At 42.4% G+C, this 21,996-nt stretch overlaps 1 protein-coding gene across 16 annotated transcripts in view; it reads right to left on the reverse strand.

The window, feature by feature from the left end:
* Window positions 1–4,865: 4,865 nt before the first annotated feature.
* Window positions 4,866–21,996, reverse strand: part of CABCOCO1 (ciliary associated calcium binding coiled-coil 1) — a 319,312-nt gene continuing 302,181 nt past the window's right edge. For 12 of the 16 annotated variants that reach the window (XR_008450697.1, XR_008450701.1, XR_008450700.1 and 9 more), the window contains 5 exons: window positions 19,879–19,977; window positions 19,227–19,333; window positions 17,758–17,859; window positions 8,571–8,674; window positions 4,866–7,108 (listed from right to left, as the gene is read on the reverse strand). Coding sequence is in view for 3 of the 16 variants with exons in the window: in XM_054071701.1 (XP_053927676.1) it covers window positions 17,766–17,859; window positions 19,227–19,333; window positions 19,879–19,977 (300 nt within the window). In the remaining 13 variants the exon portion in view is untranslated. Of the gene's footprint in view, window positions 7,109–8,570; window positions 8,675–9,521; window positions 10,369–16,966; window positions 17,341–17,757; window positions 17,860–19,226; window positions 19,334–19,878; window positions 19,978–21,996 lie in introns of those variants that run through there. The other 4 variants (XM_054071701.1, XM_054071700.1, XM_054071703.1 and 1 more) reach the window with 4 other exon arrangements.

Genomic DNA, 21,996 nt, shown 5'->3' on the forward strand with positions numbered 1-21,996 from the left:
CTTATTCTCAGCAGCTGAGTGTTTAAAATAAACCAAAGGGAAACTCCAATTACAGTCAGGAATGCCTAGTCAAGATCTTTTAAAAAACCCAATCCTGCTGAGATCCAAGGATGTCCCAGGCCAGATGCTGGCTCTGCCCAGCACCCAACGACAAACTGAGGAGTTTCTCCAAGAGCTCCCTCTAGGCTCTCCCTTCTGCCCTCCTGGCTCTCCATGAGTGATGCAGAGCCAAGGGCTCCTGTGGCCTCCTTCCCCAGCACTCCATTGCCTTTGCCTTCCTCAGAAGCACCAGGCACAGCTGCTGCAGCAGGTTTATACCCAACCTTGCTGAATTTGGGATCCAACACCTAATCCCTGGATCCGCATGGGACAGAAGGGATGAGCTGAGGCTTACTTAGTTTGTGATACGACGCCAACCTTAACGGAACCAGTTGTCCTTGTCAAAATAAAAACGTGAGAGTTTGGGGTCAAAACCAACATCTTAAATTCTATCTGGAAACCAAGATACAGTAAGGACAAACTAGATCTGAGACACGTGGCTGTCAGCAGTCTCTAGGTATTTATCATTTTAAAAAAATCAGCCACGTACATGACTACAAATGCAGCATTAGAGAACTTGGAAGGATCTTCTCAGTCTGCGGAAAAAAACAAAGGACCCGCAAACCCTGCTGTAGCTCACAAATCACGAACATACCTATAACAGATCAGAAATAGCCTCTATATCTCCTTACTCATAAAATAAAAATTCCTTCTCTGACATCCTTTCCAAACAACCCTCATCAGGCCCTTTCCCCACGGCAGGAGAACAAATAGCTCTGGCAGTCCTTGCTTGGCCATCAGTGCATTTGTTATTCGGTAGCGACTAGCTTCAATATTTCTATGCAGCTCCCTACAGATCTCTTGCTTACTTCTGAGATAACGCTTTAAAATTAGCGAAGTCTTAGCTACTGCTTTATGAAAAGTATATTAGATGGATGGATGCCAAACCTCTAACTCTCCTATGGCCTCTGTTCTAGAGCAGCCTCTGCTTTTTCTCTAGGAGCTGGGGGTGCAGCAGACTCGTGCCTGGCTCCTTCAAGTCACCTGCATCTGTTCCAATGCATGTCAAGCCCAGAGCACAAGCAGAAGTTGACTCTGGGGCCCAAGTTCTTCCCATGCCCTCAATATACAATGCATGCCTACCTCTTTTTTAACTAAGGAACATTGGGGAAAACTTGAGAGAAATAGTAAATGGAGAAGAAAGAGAAAAAAAAAAAAGAAAAAGAAAGATGATGGGTCTAGGGATTTTGGTCTCCATTTCTCTCTTTTTATCCTCCCCAACCTCCACATTTTTCATGTGTTTCCTCTACTAGATCCAGTTCTTTCTCCACCCGTTCTTTGAAATGTCATGATCTTTCCTGTATCCCTTGTGCCCACATCTAAGGGTACCATGGGCACCTTTCCAGTAGGGATGCACCGAGCGATGGGGAGCACAGCTAGGATTTTCAAAGGAAGCTAAGGAAATCTTTATGGAGAACTTGGTGGGAATTTGGCACTTGGCACTCTTCTGCTTTTTTGAGAGTCCCACCCTACAGGAATAATCTAAACAAATGTATGCCCCAATGCTGATAAATCCATTTGGAAAGATATCAAAGAAAACCTTGCTGGATTTGGAGACTTTTGAAGAAAGGGAAATATCCTGCCAACCTAACGCTGAGATCTATTTTGTTCCACCATGCAGTCCAAATCATTAGAGTCCTCCAGCAGCTCCCCTTCCTCCTCGGGGCATGGAGGGCAGCACTGCCTCACCGAAGGAAGGAATTTGAGGGCCAAGAGGACAGTATAATTTGAGGAAAATTCAAAAGAAAAGTTACTTGACAATGGAAGTTGTTACTGTGTCTAAAAATACCTCCATGAGTCAGAGTACTGAAAACGGCAAAGCTATGGAGCAAAACCATAGCCTCTTCTCAGCAGTCAGCTGGCTTCATTCACTAGCCTGGCATCTCTTTCCCCTTATGTTTTTAATATCATAAGAGTTGGGGGCTTTTTAAGTCTACAATAAGTTAATGTTTAATGGAGTGCCCTGTACGGTTCTTGGTGTTTACATGTTCTTCAACTAACCAAATCTGTAGAGCAAATGAAAAGTCTGTAAGACCAGGACAAGTGAATTACACACATTTGTTGCTTAGAAACTATCGTCTCATTCAGTTCCACCCCCCCACCCCCCCCCGAATAAACGGTTTCTATTATGTTTTGACCTTCCCTGGCAATATTAACATCTTTTGCTGTTGCTGGCCAGGGCTATAGCTCCTTAGCCTGGGACTGTTACGGCTTTGTGCACATATGCTTCCTGTGAATGTGCAACCTCGCATAGTGCCACAGTCCCAGTGTTTGCAGGGTAACCTATTAAACCAGGCTGGCTCAGGACCAGGCGTGCTAGAGAAGACAGGAGAAGGAAAGGTGGAGACTACAGTGTTATCAATGCCTTTTTTATACTAATGAGATAGGTGAGTTTGGCCTCTTTCTTCCACCGACCAAAATATAAATAGCCAAGAAGAGTTTTCCATTCCATGGCAGATGATTTGCTGCTGACCGAGCCATTTCTAACATTATGCCATTGGAGACTTGCACAGTTTCTCTGGTTGTCACGCATGTGCGACTTCTTCCCGTCAGTGTAAAGGTCCCGAGACCCCTCCCTCCTTCAGAACCAGCGCCTGTGGGACCTGGGCTCTGTTCCTGCACCCGCTTTGGAATTGTCCTGTGAGGTAGCTGTGAGGAAAGCCCCCAAATTCCTCACCTCCCCTACACCAATCGATGGGAGAGCAGGGCAGCCCAGAGATGCCGCCTTCCCCGCTCGCACGCTGTAAATCTGAGTAGTACCCACTCTGCGTGATGTTTTGGGTTCATTTTGCATGCTATCAAGGTCTTCCAGGCGATGCGTTCCAAGGCGGGCGATATCCCCAAGAGGAGCTGGGGGCATGTGGCAGCGCTGAGCCCACTGCACCTCTGCAAGAAAGCGGCCACTGAATCCACCTGTCCCACCCAGCATGGGGTAGCCGGAAAGCCAGCTGCTGGGACCACGGTAGGGCCCAGAGTGCAGCTCTGTGCTTTCCCAGGCTCACAAGGGTTTAAAATTCTGGATTTCAAATGATGGTTTATTTCTGGCTGACCTGTTTGACTTGAACAGTTATGCATTTTCAACTGCGGGGCTTATTTTTAATCTACAGTATTAGTACACAAACTTAATCAGAACAAAACTTTGCTAAGTTGGAATGTCGTTCCTACCTACCCTTCCATCAGCTGAATGGAGTCCCCCAAATCCATCGCAATCCGCCCACATCACCCAGCCTCTCTTGGACCCTTAATGTGTTCTTTGCACTGTAACTACACCAAGGGGAGGGAACGGGCAAAGGTGACAGCACATGGTCAGAGCTCCCGAGCACGCGATGCCCCCGTGCAGATCTGACAATGAAGATCCCCACCGCAGGGGCAGCGAGGGATGAACTGCCAACAGCACACGGTGATTTGTCAAAGGGACTTCTCTCACACACACATTTGGGTCGGTTTTTTTTCCATTAGATGTCAATAGCAGGAATTTTTTGCCCCTCCCTGCTATTTGAAGAACGAGATTTTATCTTTCCTTCCCACCACCCAGGGCCTATTTCACTAAAACCTGCCTTTTGGGTCAGCGTGCTGGTAAGAGATTAATTTTACACTGCAAGAGACACTAAGATGAGTATTTCAGCTTTGACATATGAGACGTCTGCTATAATATTGCAGTTTTTCTAAATTAAATATTAGGAAAAATTAAACCCAATTGTGGTTCGTATTCCTATGGAAAATATTTCTGTTCAAAACAGTCCCTCCATGCTAAATGACTTAAGTAACTGAAAACACAATAAATATGCAGCAAGTTAAAAACCCAGATTATTCAGGTTTTAAGGCTTATAACTAAAAGTGGTTTAATGTTTCATGCCTAATAATAGATTACTCCTATCACATTTCTAACCTTTATTTCTAGCAGCTTTGAAGTCCAGCCATATAAAGGCTGTTTGTAGAACCACACGAAAGTTCAAGCAAATATTACTCAGAGTGATTCATATGAACAAGAATTTGCAATGAAGGCAGAGGGTTTTTTGTGTCTGTATCAAAGGAAATGAAATGTTTGCAATATTTTCCAGTTGATAAATGCATTAAAACATTTTAGTTGTGTAGTATGAACATTGCTGACATAAACAGACTTTGACCTGAAACAGATTGTATTAAGCTCTGCAGGGCAAGCAACATTCAAAGAAATAAAAATAAAATAATAAAAAAAAAATCCTAGATTTCAAAATCTGCCACAAGGTCACTGCAGTCCTTAATTAGCTGAATACATTAAGAGAAGGCTAGAACACAGACTCTGTGAAGAGAGCAAATGTATGTTTAATCCTCTGTTCTTTGCTTACAGATTACCCTTTCAGAACGAGTAACCTTACTTTTTTTTAAAATATCTATTTACCTTTTTGAGCTTTGCATAGCAAAGCAGAGTTTTCTCTTCCCCCTTCACCCCCCCCCCCGCACTGTTGCAAAAGAAATTAATTTGTTGCTAGTTGCTATGCATTGGCAGAATTTCTGCATAAAGAATGTAAGCCATCTATCTTTGTATTCAAGATATAGTTAATCTGGCAGTTAAAATACTTTGGAAACATTTTGATGACTTATCTGGAAAAGTAGCTTTGCATTTTCAAAGAAAACTCAGAACTGTATTGCAAGGGGAAGATAAAAGATATATGAAGTGTTTGTTCCAAGCGATACTATTCATTTAAAGATCAGAATGTAACCCCACCCAAGCAATTATTGTGGAAAAACAAGACAAAAATCTTTATACAGCTTTCCGACCCAGTCTTTATTTGGGAAACAAAATAACTATATTACAGTTATAGCCTAATGGATTGCAAGCTGTTTTATTAGAGTCAGCTGAATCCCGTTTAGCATAAAAAAGAACTCTGTTTGCTATCAAGAACACATTTACATTAATATGACTTTGACAGAGTAAAATAAAATCGCATTAAGATGATGTAAGTAGATAAGACAATGAAATCTCTGTGAGATGGTTTTGGCACACCAATTAGAGTCAAGTCCCTACAGGAAAGAAACATATTTTTACACCAAGTATCCATGTGTTCTTAAGTCATAGAGCGGCCAAAATTAATTCCATGCTTAGAATATTTCCAGCAAGGGAGGAGAGCGAGTTTATTATTATTATTTTTATTTTTCCCTTGAAAAGGTAAAATTTCTGATAAACTGCATTTTTATTAGCAATAATACAAACAAGTTTTGTTCTCCACACTAGCCTGTAATCATCCTGATTATTGCAAGGGACTTTCCAATATAGAGCAGCTGAAAACAAGGTTTTAGATTACATGGTAATTTAGGAATGCATGAAAAGCCAAGCAGTCACCATGATAGAGCACTGCATAAACTTCATGGCTTTTACAGCAAAACATAACATATGTTTTGTGATTCATTCAAAGGATTTTTCAATTTTTTTGGTAAAAAAATATGTCGAGCTCTAGTATTCATCCTATATTTAGGGAGCTTTGCTCTCGAAAAAGGACGACGACACCACTCCAACTTTGATGCCTCTCTTTTTCGTTTGGTCATTAAAAGAATGGCAGTGATGGATGATGATAATGCCGTGGATTTCATGAGTAATCAGGCCTTGGCAGCCACAATATTTCTTTTGTAGTGAAACTTTAATATTCCTTTGGCCGAGCGTAAACTTTTTCTTTTTTTTTCTCCTTTTGGAACTACGTTACATGAGCTGTTCTCTAAGCATTATGAAATAGTTATTACCCGAAAGTTAGCGCTTTAATTTAGCAGCTGACAGGGTGAAGATCCCCCCACAACACACACAGCCCTGTTGTGTGAGGGGCCCTGGTGCCTTAGGAAGAGGAGGAGGAGGAGGAGGAAGGCAGCAGCCTGGGGCTGAGCCCCTCACCCTGCTCTCCTCTCCCCCTGCCCGTGTCTGCAGTGAATTTGCCACAGCAAACACCAGGTGTCTCCACCTCGCTGGGCTACAGCCTCAAAAAGGGGTCTGTTCCCAAAAATAACAAAAATTAAGATTCTTCTTTCCATTGCTTTTAATCCGCCTGTTGCAAGGCTGTACGCGCCAGGAGGAGAATATGTATGGATGGACACGCCGGCACTCTTGTACCGTGGCTGTATTTTATTTTGTCACTCGATACGCCTCTGTCAGGCAAGGCAGGACTTTCCAGAGTTTGAAATAATCCAAATTCAATCACTTTAAAGCTGCTACAATATGCAAGTCCTGGCAGCCGTTTTAAATTAATGGAACATCAGATGTGCTCTGATCCTCTCAATTTCCTTGGGCGAGGGAAATTCTGCTGCGGTGGTAGCGGGAGGGGAAATATAGGGCTATCAGTAAAATAAATGTCAGCTTTTGTCTGCTGATAAAAAAAAATGCGCGCAGCAAAAAAAAGACACAATATTTATTGCTCTGTAATTAAAATGTATTTCTATAGGCAGTAAGGATTATCTTAGTGGTTTGGACAAGCAAACACTGTGCAGTCTGATCCACATGAATGGATATTAGATTAAACCAAAATACAAAATTGCTTTTTATTTGGGGTTTTACAAATACAGCTAAATATTTTGTTTGGGTGTAGATATTTATTTTTTGTGCCTGCTGGCATGTTTGTCGATAAAAATATTAGAATGCCAGCCTTGAAAGCCTAGTCTCAGGGCACGGATGGGATTTTGGCAAGAACTGGGGTGAAAATAAATATCAAGCTCTATAGCAAGATGCTAGTCCATGCAAATGCACTTGGTTTGGGGTTTACTTTGAAAGTGTAAACACGCATCAGGGTTGTCAAAGGGTTTGCAAACTCGAGAACCTTTTGATCAAACCTGGGCTGTGTTTTGAGGAAACCTGTGCTGGAATATTGTTTTCAAGATGTAATTCAGTGGCTTTGCTTTTGAAATACAAACAAGCCCAAAAAATTCAAATCAAGGCTCTGAACCCATACACAAGCTTTTATGGTTCATAATTTCTGCTGATCTGCAGGGCTTATCACCCAGGGCTATGTCCTGGCTACAAAGGTCCGCGTTTCATAATGTCTTTTTCCTGAAACAAAAATACAATAAAAGCTGTCAGAGTTAAATTGAGGACAAGGTATTTCTTTAATTCCGATTTTTCAGTTATTTACTTTATATGAGGAGAGCCTGGCTGCTTCAGCGGTAACTGGGACTAGCTTTGCCAGGCAGTATGTTTTAAGTTATTTTTAAAAATGCTGGGTTTTGAAGGCTCTTAAATCCTTTGATGTAAATGAAAATAAAATCATAGTTTGGAACCTAACAGAGACTTTTAATCTTGATCTTAAAAGCATGAATCATACTACAGCATAGAGTAAAACTACTTTCTGTCCTCTGCACTCACCCTCTCTACACATACTGATAATTGATATTTATAGGTGGCAATTAGAGATCTCAGGTAGTTCCAGTGCCTCGTGCCAAGCTCTGTACACAGTTACTGCCTCACAGTCTATGGCTGAGATTTCTACAGCCGTGCTGTTTTTCTCATTTAAATATGACATTTCAAGCAAGCCTGATTAAAACAAAGGAAAGCAGAAGCAAAATGTCTCAAATTCCACGTGCGTAACGTTATGGCAACAAAACTTAGACCGATTACTGTCTCAGAGGAGAAAAACTAGCGGCACGGTAGTGGTGTTACAATAAAATTAGAGAAACACTTTTCCTGTAGCCACTCTGGAAAACCCAGCCATCGTTTTCTGCCAGAGCTGAGGCAGAGCCCAAGCCCAGGCTCAGCCCAGAGAGGGGCCCAACTGACCAGCTGCTTCCCTGGATCTCAGAGCACAGCAAGTGCATGAATGCCACGTTTCAAGCTCTGGATAAAGAACAACCATAGGAAATACATTTTTTTGATCAGGTTTTCTTATTGTTAAATTCTGACTTGATGCTAAAAGGAAAGCATCTCTTCCCAAATCTGCCAGCAGAAGCATCCTTTTTCTTTGCCCGCCTAGAGCGGGGATTAACAGGTGCCAAAATGCTGCCTTGGGACGGTCACTCGCCAGGGGCAGCAGATACCAAAACCCATTGCCTCTGTCACTTGCCCTCAAACAAAGGTAACAATGAAGTTGGCAGAGGATGCTCTCCTCAGCCCAAAGTGCTACCCCAAGATCCCCTGCCAAGCCAACAGCCTGGATGCTGTAAGACTGCAGCATGGCTGATGGCAGCCAGGTATTTGGGGGACCTTCATCCCAATGGACATCCCGAGAGCCACTGGGAGGCTGTACGCAGCCTGCGAGTCCCGCTGTCTGTAAGCAAGTGTGTGCTGTGGTGGGAAGCGGTGCAGGGCCCTAGAGATTGCGCTATGGGTGCTGACAGATGGCTTTTATTCACCAGTGTCCTGCCATGGTTTTTGTCCCAAAAGAAGAGGTTGTGATCAGCAAGAAATCAAAGTTGTGCAGTCTCCTCATGGTGAGTCTGAAGACAACCTAGAATGCTTCCACAGTTACACTCGCCACCAAACCACAAGAAGAACCAATCGAGATGGAAATTTGTCCTACCTACACAAACCAGGTGTTGAATCCCCTTGTCTGAATCCTTCTGGATTTAAAACTCTCCATTACCACCACTGGAATTCTAAGGAAAAAGATTTCAAGATTTTTCCCTGAAATAAAAAGTACCAAATTAATATAACGGCATAGTGGAGTATCCATTTACTGCACACAACAGTCAAGATATTCAGACTTATGGCTCCCACTGCAACTGTAATTCACTTTCCTTGCTCATACATAATGCTTTTATCTCTGAATGGGGTTATCTTTAGTTCCTTAACAAGCCCATATAATTCAGCTGTCACAGTTTCCATAAGAACAATACCTTGGAATTTCCTGCCTTTAATTTGGACTAAGTCCTTTCTATAGCACTGCATTAATGATGTTTACAATACATGTGGCAACTCCAAAAATCAGTCATTAAACACATTACATACATGTTTATAATAAACGTTTAAGTACCATTTGTAGAGGTAACATCTCAAAGCAAGGTAAGGATCTCATCCTGATAAATCAGCCCCAGCTTGGCTGCCTCTTCTCTGTTTCAGGCTTTGCAGCTGGACTGTTCACCGTGAAGGAAATTCTCCTGCCCAAGCAGGTGGAGATGGCAGAGATGAACCTGCCTCAAGTCATTTCCCTACCTTTTCTACCATAGCAACTTTTCCTACTGCCCGACCACAGGAAGATGGTGGTCCTCAGGGCAGAAATGCATCCCGGCACACACCGCAGCATCCTTGCTGCTGCAGAAGCACGTTAGGAGAGCTCACACAGATGCCCCACTGCACTGAGCTGTGCCCAGTGACCAAGGAGGGAGTGCTATTCCTGTCTCTGTTTTGCAAGGAAACGAGGGAGGACATTCAGCAGTTGAGACCTGAGGCTTCCCAATTTGCCATCCAGTAGCGTACTGACAGATGGCTCTTTCTATTTTTTGCCTACCTTACTCCAGGCCCATTCATTCAGTGAGCTCCTTTTAATTACACAGAACCGTGTGCCCAAAACCTTGTCCACTCAGTCCTGAGCGTATCAGTTGCTCTAACAGGAGATGTTGCCTTTCCCTAAAACGCTGCTTAACAGTTCACCATTTGTTTTGCAGCATTGAAGAAGACATCCAGTTTGACCGTGCTCACGTGTGGCAGCTTCTATGAGCTTCAGAAGACCAAGAGGTCTTTGCAGAAGAGCAACTATTCCCTCTCCCTTGCCCCAGAGTCCTCTACATACCTGCAAGCCAGGATGGCAAGGAAGGAAACAGGACACAGAAAAAAAGCAACAAAGATTCAGCATGATGCAGTCTGTATCAGCATAAACTCAAGCAAGATGGCATCACATGAAGACCTGCTAAACTTCCCTTTCTAGGCTTCCCCTTGCAGAAGCACAGGTCTTCAATTCAGTATATGGTAGGGCCAAAACAGACATGTAGCCTAAGCAGCCCAGGAGTGACATTTCATCCCTCTTTTCTTGACTCCATATCCTCTTCCCATCCAAAAGATTTACTAAAACCTTGACTGTGGTTTCAAACTAAGCATGTCCTAATTGGCAGAATAAAGAGAACTGGGGGTGAAAAATGAGACTTGGGTGAGTGATCTCCAGAGCAGCTCTGAGGGCACCAAACTGCCCTCTGTGGAAAAGCAAAAAAAGAGCAGGAGCACAGCCAAGGGGCTCAGGGCTACCCGAGCAGACCCAGCACCCCACAGTTTTAAAACCACTTGCCATTTCTGGAAGGATTTTAAGCCAGAGTCCACCGTTGTTATGCTGCTTACAGGGAATGTCTCTCTCCCATTTATCCCCTGTTCACTTGTGATCAATGGCCCTATGGAAAAATGGCATCAATAATGAATAAGTAGCAAATTACGTGCTATGTCTTTCCAGCTCTGGTATAACACAGACCATCAAGTGGCACAAATTACTTCACCTTAGTCGTGTCGATTTTTACCAGCTAGGAATCTGGCCCAAGTTTCATTTATTTCATGAAGGAAATAAACCATATAGCATCACTTCTGAGTTGACAATGCAGGTAGACCACCATTCCACAAAATCTGGTTGGAGGGAGGGTAAGGCTATTTGCATTGACCAGATGGCACAAGCACAGTTTACTATCCAGCCCCAGAGAGGCTGCTGCTGGCGGCGCTGGGGCTCTGGCACCAACTCTCTGCATGAACCCAAGCTCTCTAAAGGGTCTGTGAGAAGACGCTAAAGCTTGTCCAAGGCTGAGCAGGCAGTGCCAGTGACAGAGCACGTGCATATGTTTCTAAGAATACTGAGAGGCAGCCTGGCACTCGGGCGAGTGCTGGAAGCTGCACTGCACAAGCACACACCGCCACAGCTATCATTAGGGTTTTGCTGCTTTGGCACCTCTTCCTAATTTACTTAATTTCTATTTATACCGTTCTGTTTCTGTTTTGAGCTTTCATTAGATGCTGACATGATTTGTGCAGAGCCAAACTTTGGAAGGAGGCTTTAGAAAGAAGTCATTTAAGGGGAGCTAAAAAATGTCAGAGCCCTGGGAAGGGTTGTTCCCAAGTGAGGAGTGGCCACTCTAGCTGCAAAAAGGCAATTGAGCCAGTTTCTCCGAGGGCCAGACCAGCGCTCTGAGTGCAGGTCCCTGAGCGTCTGTAGAACATACTGGAGAGTCTGTGAAGGCTAACAGGGGGAAAAATTAACCTTGTTGACAGCAGCTTTCCACACTTGGGTCTGAACCTCCATTGGAAAATGGAGGTAGAAGTCTGCAAATCAGGAGAGGTTGAAAACCACAACATAAACATGTCCCAGCTCAGTCTCTGGGATAGCTAGTAATTGTGTCCAACTGATGAGTGCTTCTGAAATAAATTGCTGAGTTATTGTGACCATACCGCAAAGCATAAGCGGAGGGTGGGGGTAACACTTTCTTTCCTTTGCCTCCATCTGTGACCCAGTGACATGTTTATCATGGCTTGGCTGGGGGACATATGGAGCTCCTGAGAAACAGCTTCTAGGGAAAAGCTAAACACACCGTTGTCTGACCAGCGCTGATCGACAGCTTTCGTGGTTAAAACTCCAAGAGCTCAAGTAGCAAATGAGAAGAACGCAGCTGTTGATGTTGACATGCTGCTGGTCTTATGGAATGATGATAAACAGCTGGAAATGCACGTGACGCACTGGGGAACAGGAACAGAGTGAAGAATTTCAGGCTTTCTGGAACATCACAAATCAAAAGGCAATCAGCTGGGGACACCAAATTCTTCCTTCACAAATCATTTGTAGATTTTTTACTGCTTCATACTACAGTAGGGTTCAGTCCCCTGGCTTCAGGAAGATGCACATGGCAAGGCTGCAGGCTTCAAGGCTGGCCAGGCCTTCACAGGCATCCTCAAAACCTCCCAATACAGCAAAACCATTTAAGATGGATGAATATTTTCAGGCAGAAAAAAAACAAAAGAGAAACCCTGTTTCTCTGTGTGTGGATAACTGAGGAGATAATGTAGAAAGGGTCCAGTAGAAAATCTCCTTCATGGAGGACCATTTTTTCCTTCCCCATCCCAAATGCTTATACCATTAGCAAGTCCTCCAAACAGAGCGGTCCCAGACGTGAGAGTGCACTGCTCCCTACACATCTCTGTCTCTAAGGGCAGGCAGATGTGGCACCGACAGCTGTAGGACTTGAAGCTGTTCCGCAGGGGTACCAGCTACTGAAGCACTGAAAGTCCTGTGTACAACTACATTAGAACTGGAGAGCTTATCTTTGTATTTCAATGACTCTGGTATTCTACTTTGCCACAAGCTTTAATTGTCGTCGTAAAGAAAGCCTTTGTTTAATACAACTGCCTACTCCACGATGACATCATCCAAGACCATGGAAACAAAGCACAGCCCAGAGTAGTCAGGCATGTGATGATGTATAAATAGCACTGACAGAACAATATTATAAACTCCGTCGGTACAGCTGAGATAAAAATAGCAAGTTGCTGATTCATCTAAGATATCAGCTAGAGGGATGGCATGAGGTTCAACTACAGTAAACCTTCTAATCTAAAAGCATGTTACTTCATCATGAATCAGCTGTTTGGAACTTTCATTCTTTTCAGCAAAGCACCTGTCTGCTTCAGTCCTTCACTACTGAACATATGAAATATACAGCCTGATTTTATTTTTCCTTCTCCCTTATGCTGAAATACATTGCAGTCAGAGAGTTCTCTACGGCTTTAGATGCATGTATGAAAAACAGAAGCATTCCTAAAACTGCTTGCCAAGTGCTTGGTAGCAACAAGGTTTATATTATTGTTCACAGCTATGTTTCTACTCTGCCTGCCTCTAAAAAGACAAACAAGGGACCATTATTTCGATAAACCTGGAAATGCTGAACCATACTTGCAACATCTCTGAATCTGCAATGACTTGGTCATTTTATGGCTTTCAATAAGATACATGCACAGTCAAGTACACATCCACATACAGTGTGCTTTTACAGCATTTTAAATGGGCAAAACGAAACATCAACATGCCAGTATTGAAATACAATCCCTCAAATACAGGGATTAAAGGGAAAAAAAGAAGCCAAGAGATGGGTGGCTTGCTCCTTAGAACACATGAGCAGGGATTACTTGTGCTGTGTCTCACATGGCCCACAGTTTATGCTCTTGTTTGATTTATTATAACTTTTTAAGTATCTGGACCATAACATCACAGTGATCCTGTGATCCCTCTTCACCGGAAGACCCTGGAGGAGAGCACATGGACTACAGTACCAAAAACTGGCGCTAGGTATGCAGATTCATGGGCAGCTGCTCTTGGGAAGCAGAGTCTTGCACTGCAGCCTGCCTGCTTCCAGCGCATGTGTCAAAGTGACAACAAGCTGCCCAGTGTAGGATGTTAAATGGCCACAGCCACAGATAAACAGGCAGCTCCAGGAATCCCTCTCTTGTGGCAAATTTTCACCCACAATGTGGCCACCATGTTTTTAGACAGAATTAAGAGAGACCTTAAATGTTTAAATTTCTGTTTTTAACACTAGTGCCATATAGCAAGAAGAATTGCACACAGTAAATGGTAACTTGTATATAGGGAGATTACAAACTTTCTCTCCCCTCATGTTAGGCAAGCTCCTCTAATCAGTAGAACGTTGCTGAGTGCATTGACTTGGGATAATGAGTAATGCCAGGACACTCACAGCCTCCTTTTTCACCTCCTGTACAACTGTTTCTCTCCCACAAAGCTTTCTATTTCTTGTGCATCACCCTGTGATCCTCACATAATGATTACAAAATCTCTAGCGGTGTGGAAGAAGACACCTCACCCTCTACTTGCAAACACCTTCCTGCTGGATCTCTGTGGATAGTGGCTGACAGAATAAACTTTCCTCAAGTCAATGCAATTGCTTTGCAATGTATCACCCATGATTCCACCTACTAGTAGCCTATTAAGTTTCTACGTGCCAGCATCTTAAGTCCATGTTCTGTTCCTCAACAGCATGACCTTACACTGTGATCATCTTCCACGAGTATCAACCACACAGACAAGAACTTGCTTTGTGCAAGTAGAGCACTTTATCTACTGACTGCATCTCAGTTTGCATCAAAGCTAAGCTGCTTGGTTAGGACCATTAAAATGAGCAAGGCTTATACAACTATGGAATTTCATATTAATTTTTAAAAGTTGCAGATGTTGCAGTCTGTACATATGAGAATAGTGCCAAATGTTACAATGACAGAAAAAAGTTATGTTGGTTGGGTTCTAAAAGTAAGGAAACAGGAAAATCTCAACCTATTGCTACCAAGGTGTTACACCTATCTGGTTTTACATGCAATTTCTAGTCAAAACCTTTGCACTCCTGATAGTGGTCTAATCAGCCAATATTTTTATGAGCACAAACCCAATAAAATTAGTGTTGGGGGAATGACAACAAAAAGCCCTTATTTGCTTTTGAAGTATTTTTATATTCACTAAATCCTGCCTGCTATGACCAGAGAAGACTTTTGCTGCACACGAGTTTCAGAAAGCAAGGTCAGCAGTGATCCTAAGCATCCGCCACTTGTGTCAACATCCTCCTCCGGGGCGAGCAGCACTGGGAAGAGCACCCTTTGGGATACCACAGTGCTGCTGTGCAACATCTCAAAGAATTTGCAGCTCTAGCATTATTTTGGCTGAGGTTGCTGGTCGATCAACATAACAAGGTGCTTTGCAGAGAGCATTTAAGAGATGCTCAGTGATCTAAACAAGCAACACATGTTTTATATTATCAACATCTCCTTTATATTCCAATTGGATGTCAGTATGGTAGAACCTACCAATGCTAGGACCAGTTTCAGCTTTGAAGCTCGAGACAACAACAAAATAACTTGCTATTTGTTTATGTTTGTAATAAAATCTACCAGCAACAGTGATTTGATCATGGTCTTAACAAGAAGGCTAGCCAAAGGAAACCTTCTCAATAAATAGGAGACGAAGGAAGCGGAGGGTTTCTCTGCGGATTTTCTAATTCTAGTCCAAGAAGTTGATGGTTATGCTTAAACTCTTAAATTATTTTGGACCCCAGCTTTCCAAAAAGCTGTTTGGAGGACAAAGAGAGATTGTAGCATTCACCTCTTCCTAGGATAAAGGTTTTGAGCAGAGCCAAACACTACAATTACTGTTTTCCTGAATCCATCAGAAGCAGCCAAGGAGCAAGGGTGGATGCGCAGCCCCAGCATAGCAGGCTCTCCTAATTGCTACCTTCCCTGGGCATCCCTCTCTGCTATTCCTTCTGCCACATGGTCAGCTGTACGGGTCATCCTGTGCCTTGGGGTTGGGACATCCTTGTATTGCACTATGAAACCATCTGGAAGACTACAGCTGCATGGCTATAATCTCCAAATAGTTTATTGCATTTGTGTATATATATAAATAATAGCAGTGCCAGTACAAATAAAGGCATGCTACGTGGGAACAGATCAAGTGTACCTTTTGTATGTAATCAGTCCTTATGCATTAGTCTTGTATTTCCAAGGTAGAAAAAAAGCTGGTTTGTAGAGCAGGCAATTTAAATTTTTGGCATGTCTTCCCCAATATCTCCAACACTGGCGAACATGCAAATGTAATGTTGGCTCACCACAGCATTCTGATAACACTGTAGACTTACATGTGAATAAGACTTCTAATATAGCAGCACAATTTATTCTCATTTCCAGCTTAATGGAGACTTTCTGATTATTTTCACAGTATTGTGTAATGCTTTTTTTCCCTGCTGCACAAAAGGAAAAAGCTCCAAGCATGTTCCTGAAATGCGTTGTGAAGTTAATGTAACTTCTCTATCATCAAGAGAATGATACTGGAATGAATGAAAGTCAGTATTTCTTCTCAAAGTTTCTTAATATTCAGTCCTCACACAGCACAAGGGAGTAAACTCTCAATTACACAAAGGCAAATACAGAGAAATCCATCAAAGTCAATAGAGTTATTCTGGACACCTGAGTAATTTGTCCCTTGGTATGATTCAGCCTCCAAAATCCACTCTGAATGTCTGTAACGACTGTTTGCTATTCACTTACATTTTTAGCTCTGTTGTACTTCTAATTTTTTCCATGTTTCACAAATAGCTGGAGTCAGTTTCTTTCAGATGATGCTGTTTCCCCAACTTGGCTTCCCTATGAATAACCTCCATCATCACTATGCTACTTTTGCTCAAATGTTTCATTTTTAACAATAAACATCTATCCCAGATGCCTTATTTTCAGCTTCATTAAATGTTTTACTAGTTCATCTTGAGTCACGTCAATATTTACCTTGGACACAGTTCCATATCCTTTAGTTTCTAATACCAGAATTCTCCAGACAAGCTTATTGTTCCTGGCTTGAGTTCTCCAAGTCACAGCTTAAAACATTTTTTGACGTACTCAACGTCAAATTCACCTAACTATTTGCTTTGCCGTGTGCTGCCAGTTATGCCTATTCCAAACACCTCTGAACTGATTTACTTCAATTTCTGTGTACACATGAGTCCCAAATCCATACCCAGTTACTCTGCGGTAATTTCAAAGCAATTTAATCACAGCAATTAGCCGAAAAGAAAGCAGAAATCAGATATCAACTTTTTGGGAACAGTATCACAGATGATTATTTCTACTCATCTTTTGCATCCCAGAGAAAGAGTGTCACGAAACCAGGAGGGTCCTCACTGTACAAACCAGGACCCTTTTCTGAGAGATGGGACTGCATTTCTTCCCTTTAGCTCTCTCCTTGCACCTGACCAGCAGGACTGACGTGCTGAGCCATGCACAGCACAAAGGTCATCGTACTGCTTCTTGTGCTCACCTATGTACTGAGCCGGTCAGAAGAAACCTTGTAAGACAGTGAGCAGCAGCAGGATGCCATGCTCACCAGACAGGAGGGCAGTGCCAGGGTGGAAGTAAGTTCTCCAGTAATACCAATAACATAGGTAAGTAGGAATAAAGAGAGAGGAAAGGTGGTACTTAGTGTCATATCGGAGCCTCGAAGGATGTAAATGTGAGTGGAACAGGTTCTGATGCTTTAGCAGCTGTGTAAAAGCAACTTCTGGCTTCAGCAAGATTTTGGCAACAACTGGTGTATGGCAAGGACAGGACGTGTAAAGGAAAGAAGCTGTGGGCACGGAGTGGAGCAGCGCAGGTGTCGGGGCATGGTATTCTCCGGGGGTAGTGGACAGCCAGTCCATCTGTGTGCGACTCCAATACAAGGGATATCCAAAATACTTCAGTGTGCTCATCCCCAAGCAGTCCTGAGCTGTCGCCACAGAGCCATCTGTGTCCAGGCTGTTCCCTACTGCTGTAGGCATGCTTGCTGGAGAAAAGTTGTTCTAAACGCGTATGAGACAGTGAGGAACAAAAGTTTAAGAAATGGAATTTTCTTGATAATTTTCTTCATCTTTAGACTGAGTTTACTTCAGGTGCTTTTTCAAAGCAGTAGCACAAAAAAGATACCATGAGTTTTTATATATTTATATTTTACATTCATGTAGTGCACTGGAATAAAACATCTTGAATTTTATATTGGATATGAAAAAGCAAAGGTGTCAAGCTGGGAAAGTGCTTTGAAAATAACAAAGGACTTTATGTGGGATTGTTTGAGGTCATTTTATCTGTTGTTCCTAACCATACTTAAGTACGTCCTTTCAGTTTGAAATGCCTTTGGTTGTCAGTCACTGAAATCAGTGGTGGAGACTTGCAGGGCAGCTGGGCACGCACCACAAGGAGACACATGAGGAAATACTCACTCAGATTTTCAGAGGCCCCCAAAGTGAATATTAATCCCATGGCATCGACTCATGTTTGTCAAGAGGTGTCGACATGGCCTAGAGAGGCCACGAATCGCATTCCTATGAGAAGGGAGACAATTTTACATCAGGCCAGTTTCCCTGACCAAGATATTTCAAGAAGCAGGTCAATGAGATGGCTTTGTTGTGCAACAGTTTTAAGCAGAAATTCAGGGTATTAAGTTCACGGTGCAACAATTCCAGTGATTGCCACAGAGGAAGATACACTGGGCAAGGTTTGAAATACCTTGCTTGAGTGCTAGATAATTTCTGCAGTGAGCACACATGCTATTGCTAACACCCCAGGAGGAGTACGTCTGCACAGTGTAATGAAGCTAATATTTCTGCACACCCTAGACCACGACTTCCAGACTGTTCCCCTGTGCTTTGACCCAAAAGGGCTGTGCTGCCAAGAGAACAATTGAGGCTTTATTTGTTTTTGAAAGAACTTGCTCACCTCTAAAGCAGAGGTGGACATTTTCATCTTTTGGTCTATGCCAGAATCAGAAAGAGTGATGAGTTTGAAACTGAGGTATTCAAATTTCCTTCTCTTCCCTGTGTTCCATGCACATATACACCAGCTGCAAAAAAAGGCAGCTTGGTACAGGAAGTGAGACGAGACAGGATGAGAGACCACTGTCTCCGACAAATGCATGCAGTCAGAAGATAAAAGGGAATGGCTGAATACTAGATTAAATGCAAGTTTCATGTAAATGATCATTTATAGTGACCTAATAAATGATTCTGTGCAATGCATTGTCAGAGATTTTTCTCTGCCATTTTTGTGTTGCATATGTATTTAGGAGCTTTTTGCCTTGGAGGATAATGTTCAGGTTTTAGAATTTATATTAATCTGTCGCTACATTCATCTGTCACTCTATGAAAGGGCTTCTTTTTTTAATAAAGTGTCTTTTTTTCTTTTTAATGTGTTGTCTTATCAGAAAGGAGTATTTAGAATAAGCCGTTTCAAGAGCAGTACTGCGTGGGATAGGCTGAGATGTAGGAAAGCTGTTTTTTAAATAGTATGATCTCTTTTGACCCAAACAACTAATCAAAGTTTTAAAGGGTCTGTATTTACCCTCACTGGGGAATCTCAAGGTTCTTTACTGCAAATCTCTCTGCTCCAAAGGACAGTCTTCATTTCCAGAGCAAAGGAGGACTCAGCCAGAGGAGAAGCTTTGCAGACAGACCCCAAACACTTCTTTCAGGTGAGAATGCTGGCCCAAAAGCTCGTAGGATGAGAGGGGATTTTTCATTTTATTATTTTGTTTGTTTTCCCCATCAGGTCAGGGGTGCCACTCTAAAGAAATTATGAACTGCTACCTTCAGAGCAAAGGAAATAATCAGATGTCCTTCCCTCCCCTGCTCTCTATCCCACCTTCCACCTAGAGGTTGACCCAGGATGCAAGTCACATCTTCCCCACACTCACCTCCTGTGAGTAACCTCCACACAGTCTGGTGTGGCTGTGAAAATTCCCCTGTGAGGTTCAGCCTGTGTCTTCACTGAGGCATAGGGATCAGCTCCGACCTTCCACTTCTGTTTGGAATATGGACAGAGAGGGGACAATATAAGAGGGCACTACATTAAAAAAAAACCCCAACATTGCAGAGGGTGCCTATCAAATCCTCGCATTTCTTGTTGTTGCTGTCCTAGACAGGCCCCTGGGCTAACTGCTTGCCTGGGGTCTCACTCAAGTCTGTACATTTGAGCCCTTTTGGCCACAGATGACACCTTTCACTCTGTGCTGTCTCAATGTTCCTTATTCTGAGCTTGCTCTACTTTGGATCTAACAAAAAAGGGCATCAGATTACTGTGCCATGATCAATCAGTATGTTTACTTCCTCTCATTCACTCTTTGCCTGCATGCCTGCAATTATTCTTTCCCTCAATTGTTTTCTTTCTTCCCATCAAAATACCTGGAAGCATTCCAATAACTTTTTCCTGCTGCTAAATATAAGCATTTTATTTGCTAGTGTCCGCTTTAATTTGATCTTGAACAGCATGATGGCTTTACACGTAATATTTGACATAGGGCCCATGATTTCAGTGCCAATTGCAAGACAGAGACATGCTAGTTCCACCTGTTTGAGTTCCCTTTTCTCCTTAGCTCTGGGAATTTCCATTTCACTTGTCTTCATTCCCAACATCCATCCTGTGTTTGGCCATAGGATGCTTTCATCCTGCAACAGAGAGGACAGTCATCAGCTTGCAGGTCATACCTAGTGTGTCTTCAGTCACCAGGCACCTTCACCGATAGCAATCTCATTTCTTTTTTTCAGAATAAGGGAAAGACCCTCCATGAAAAGACAGAAACTGAGAGGATGCTGCTGAATTAGCCACTGAAGAAAGGTCCACGGCTCAATTCTCATTATCAGTCTCTCCAGTGGAAACACAAAGTGACTTCAGTAAAATCTGTGGAGCTGCAATGGTGCAGCTGAGATAGAGGTTTTGGAATACACTGCTTTGAATTTTTTCTTTTTTATTACAGACATCTCATCTCCTACTTTATGAGATATTTTGAAGGTTTACTGTATCCAAGAAAGTAGAGCGGGAGTTCAGATTATGAACTTTGATTGCTCATGGTTTATTCAATATTTTTAATAAAGTTTGAAAAGGTTCCCTTCCATCAAAGAATGTCCCCTTCGATTAATCAATTGAATTTGATATTTCCTCCATGGAGAATACAAAACAGCATACCCCTTCGCCTGTTGTTTACAGGCAGGTTCACAGCATACAATGGAACAATTATTTTTTAAGTACAAAACCTGTGATCGGAAACGTTAAAAAAACACTTAATAGAGTAGTATCTTTTTCTTCCTTTAAAAGATACACAATAAGGGTGTATCAAGTCATTTTAAATTTAATCTACATACTTTGCAAATAACAGGGAAAGAGAGTCATTTAAATGGCCTTCTTCACACTTACATCTGCAACAGCTGCAGTAGCAGCTCTGTCAGGCTTGATTTTATTCAGTATTGCAGGATAAACATAAAACCTAGGCTGAAAATTAAAGGGAGTAAATGTCCCCCTGACAGTCAAGAAAATGGTTTTAGTCCAAGAGTATTTCTGGCCACAACTTGCTTTCAAAAGCAGCTTTGTTGTTTGTGCCTGGCCTAGTCCCAATAAGTGCTATTATGATTTGTTACATTTTCTATAGAACCAGGAGACCATTTATTAGCCCCATGGTATTGTATTGAGCTTCAATTATGTAATAGTCATTATTCTGCTGAATATCTGAAGCTTTGTAAGAAAGTTTTAGTTCTGGAAAGAAACGTACAAGGTTCTCAAATGATTTCGAGGAAGATCAAACTCTCCCTTTTTTGCTAGTTGAAAAAGGAAAGGTCCCTTCTTGATATAAATCATGAATAATTTGAATAGTCTTTTTTTTTTCTAAAGAAAAACTCCTTTTTCTTTGAAAGCCATTGATAGCTTGGGATTCAAGCAGAAAAGAATAAAGAAGAAATAATAGTTTCTTCCTAGAAAAAAAGACACGATAGGTATGCTTCTAAATTAGTGAGATTTTAATTTAATTATAACTGAGGAGTAAGTGTGCATGTGTGATTTGCCTACTGATAAATGAGGAATGAGGATCTCTCCTATACATTGCGTGGAAGAGGAGGGGGCAGGTTTGTAGCTGGTGTAAGCCTCGCTAAGGCCCCCTTGATGCTGCTTTTGTAGCTGACGTTAAGTCGAGGTTGCACCTCACAGTCCCGTTTGTTTGTTTAGCTGCCCTTTACAGCTCAACAACACAAACTCTTGACACCTAATCAAATCCACGGCTTTCCATTTCCAACTAGTCTGAGCCATCCGCATCTCCCAGACTTGTCAACAAATTAGCCGCCATAAAAAAACTAGTTTGGTAGTTACCTTCATCCATAAAATAAGTGTTGTCTGACTGCCATAAAATAAGTAATAAATAGCTACTTGGGGTCATCTTCTTTCTATCATCCCTTAGTGTTTGCTTAAAAAAAAACCCCACAACAACCCCCAAAAGCACTGACATAGAAATAAAAATTGATCAGCTCCAAGGAATTCTGCCCTTCAAAAGCCATTTTACGTGACTGAAGGCTTCAGCTTCCATTCCTCAGAGGCTTCTCCAGTTCTCAGTCGTGTGAATTTTTCCTTGCTCTCTATCAACAGCCAGGCACTACAGTGCCTTTAACCACCAACCACCTGGTAAAAGTCAGCCCAGCTGCTGC

The sequence above is a fragment of the Cuculus canorus genome, chromosome 7 (genome assembly GCF_017976375.1).
Source record: "Cuculus canorus isolate bCucCan1 chromosome 7, bCucCan1.pri, whole genome shotgun sequence".
Lineage (NCBI taxonomy): Eukaryota > Metazoa > Chordata > Aves > Cuculiformes > Cuculidae > Cuculus > Cuculus canorus.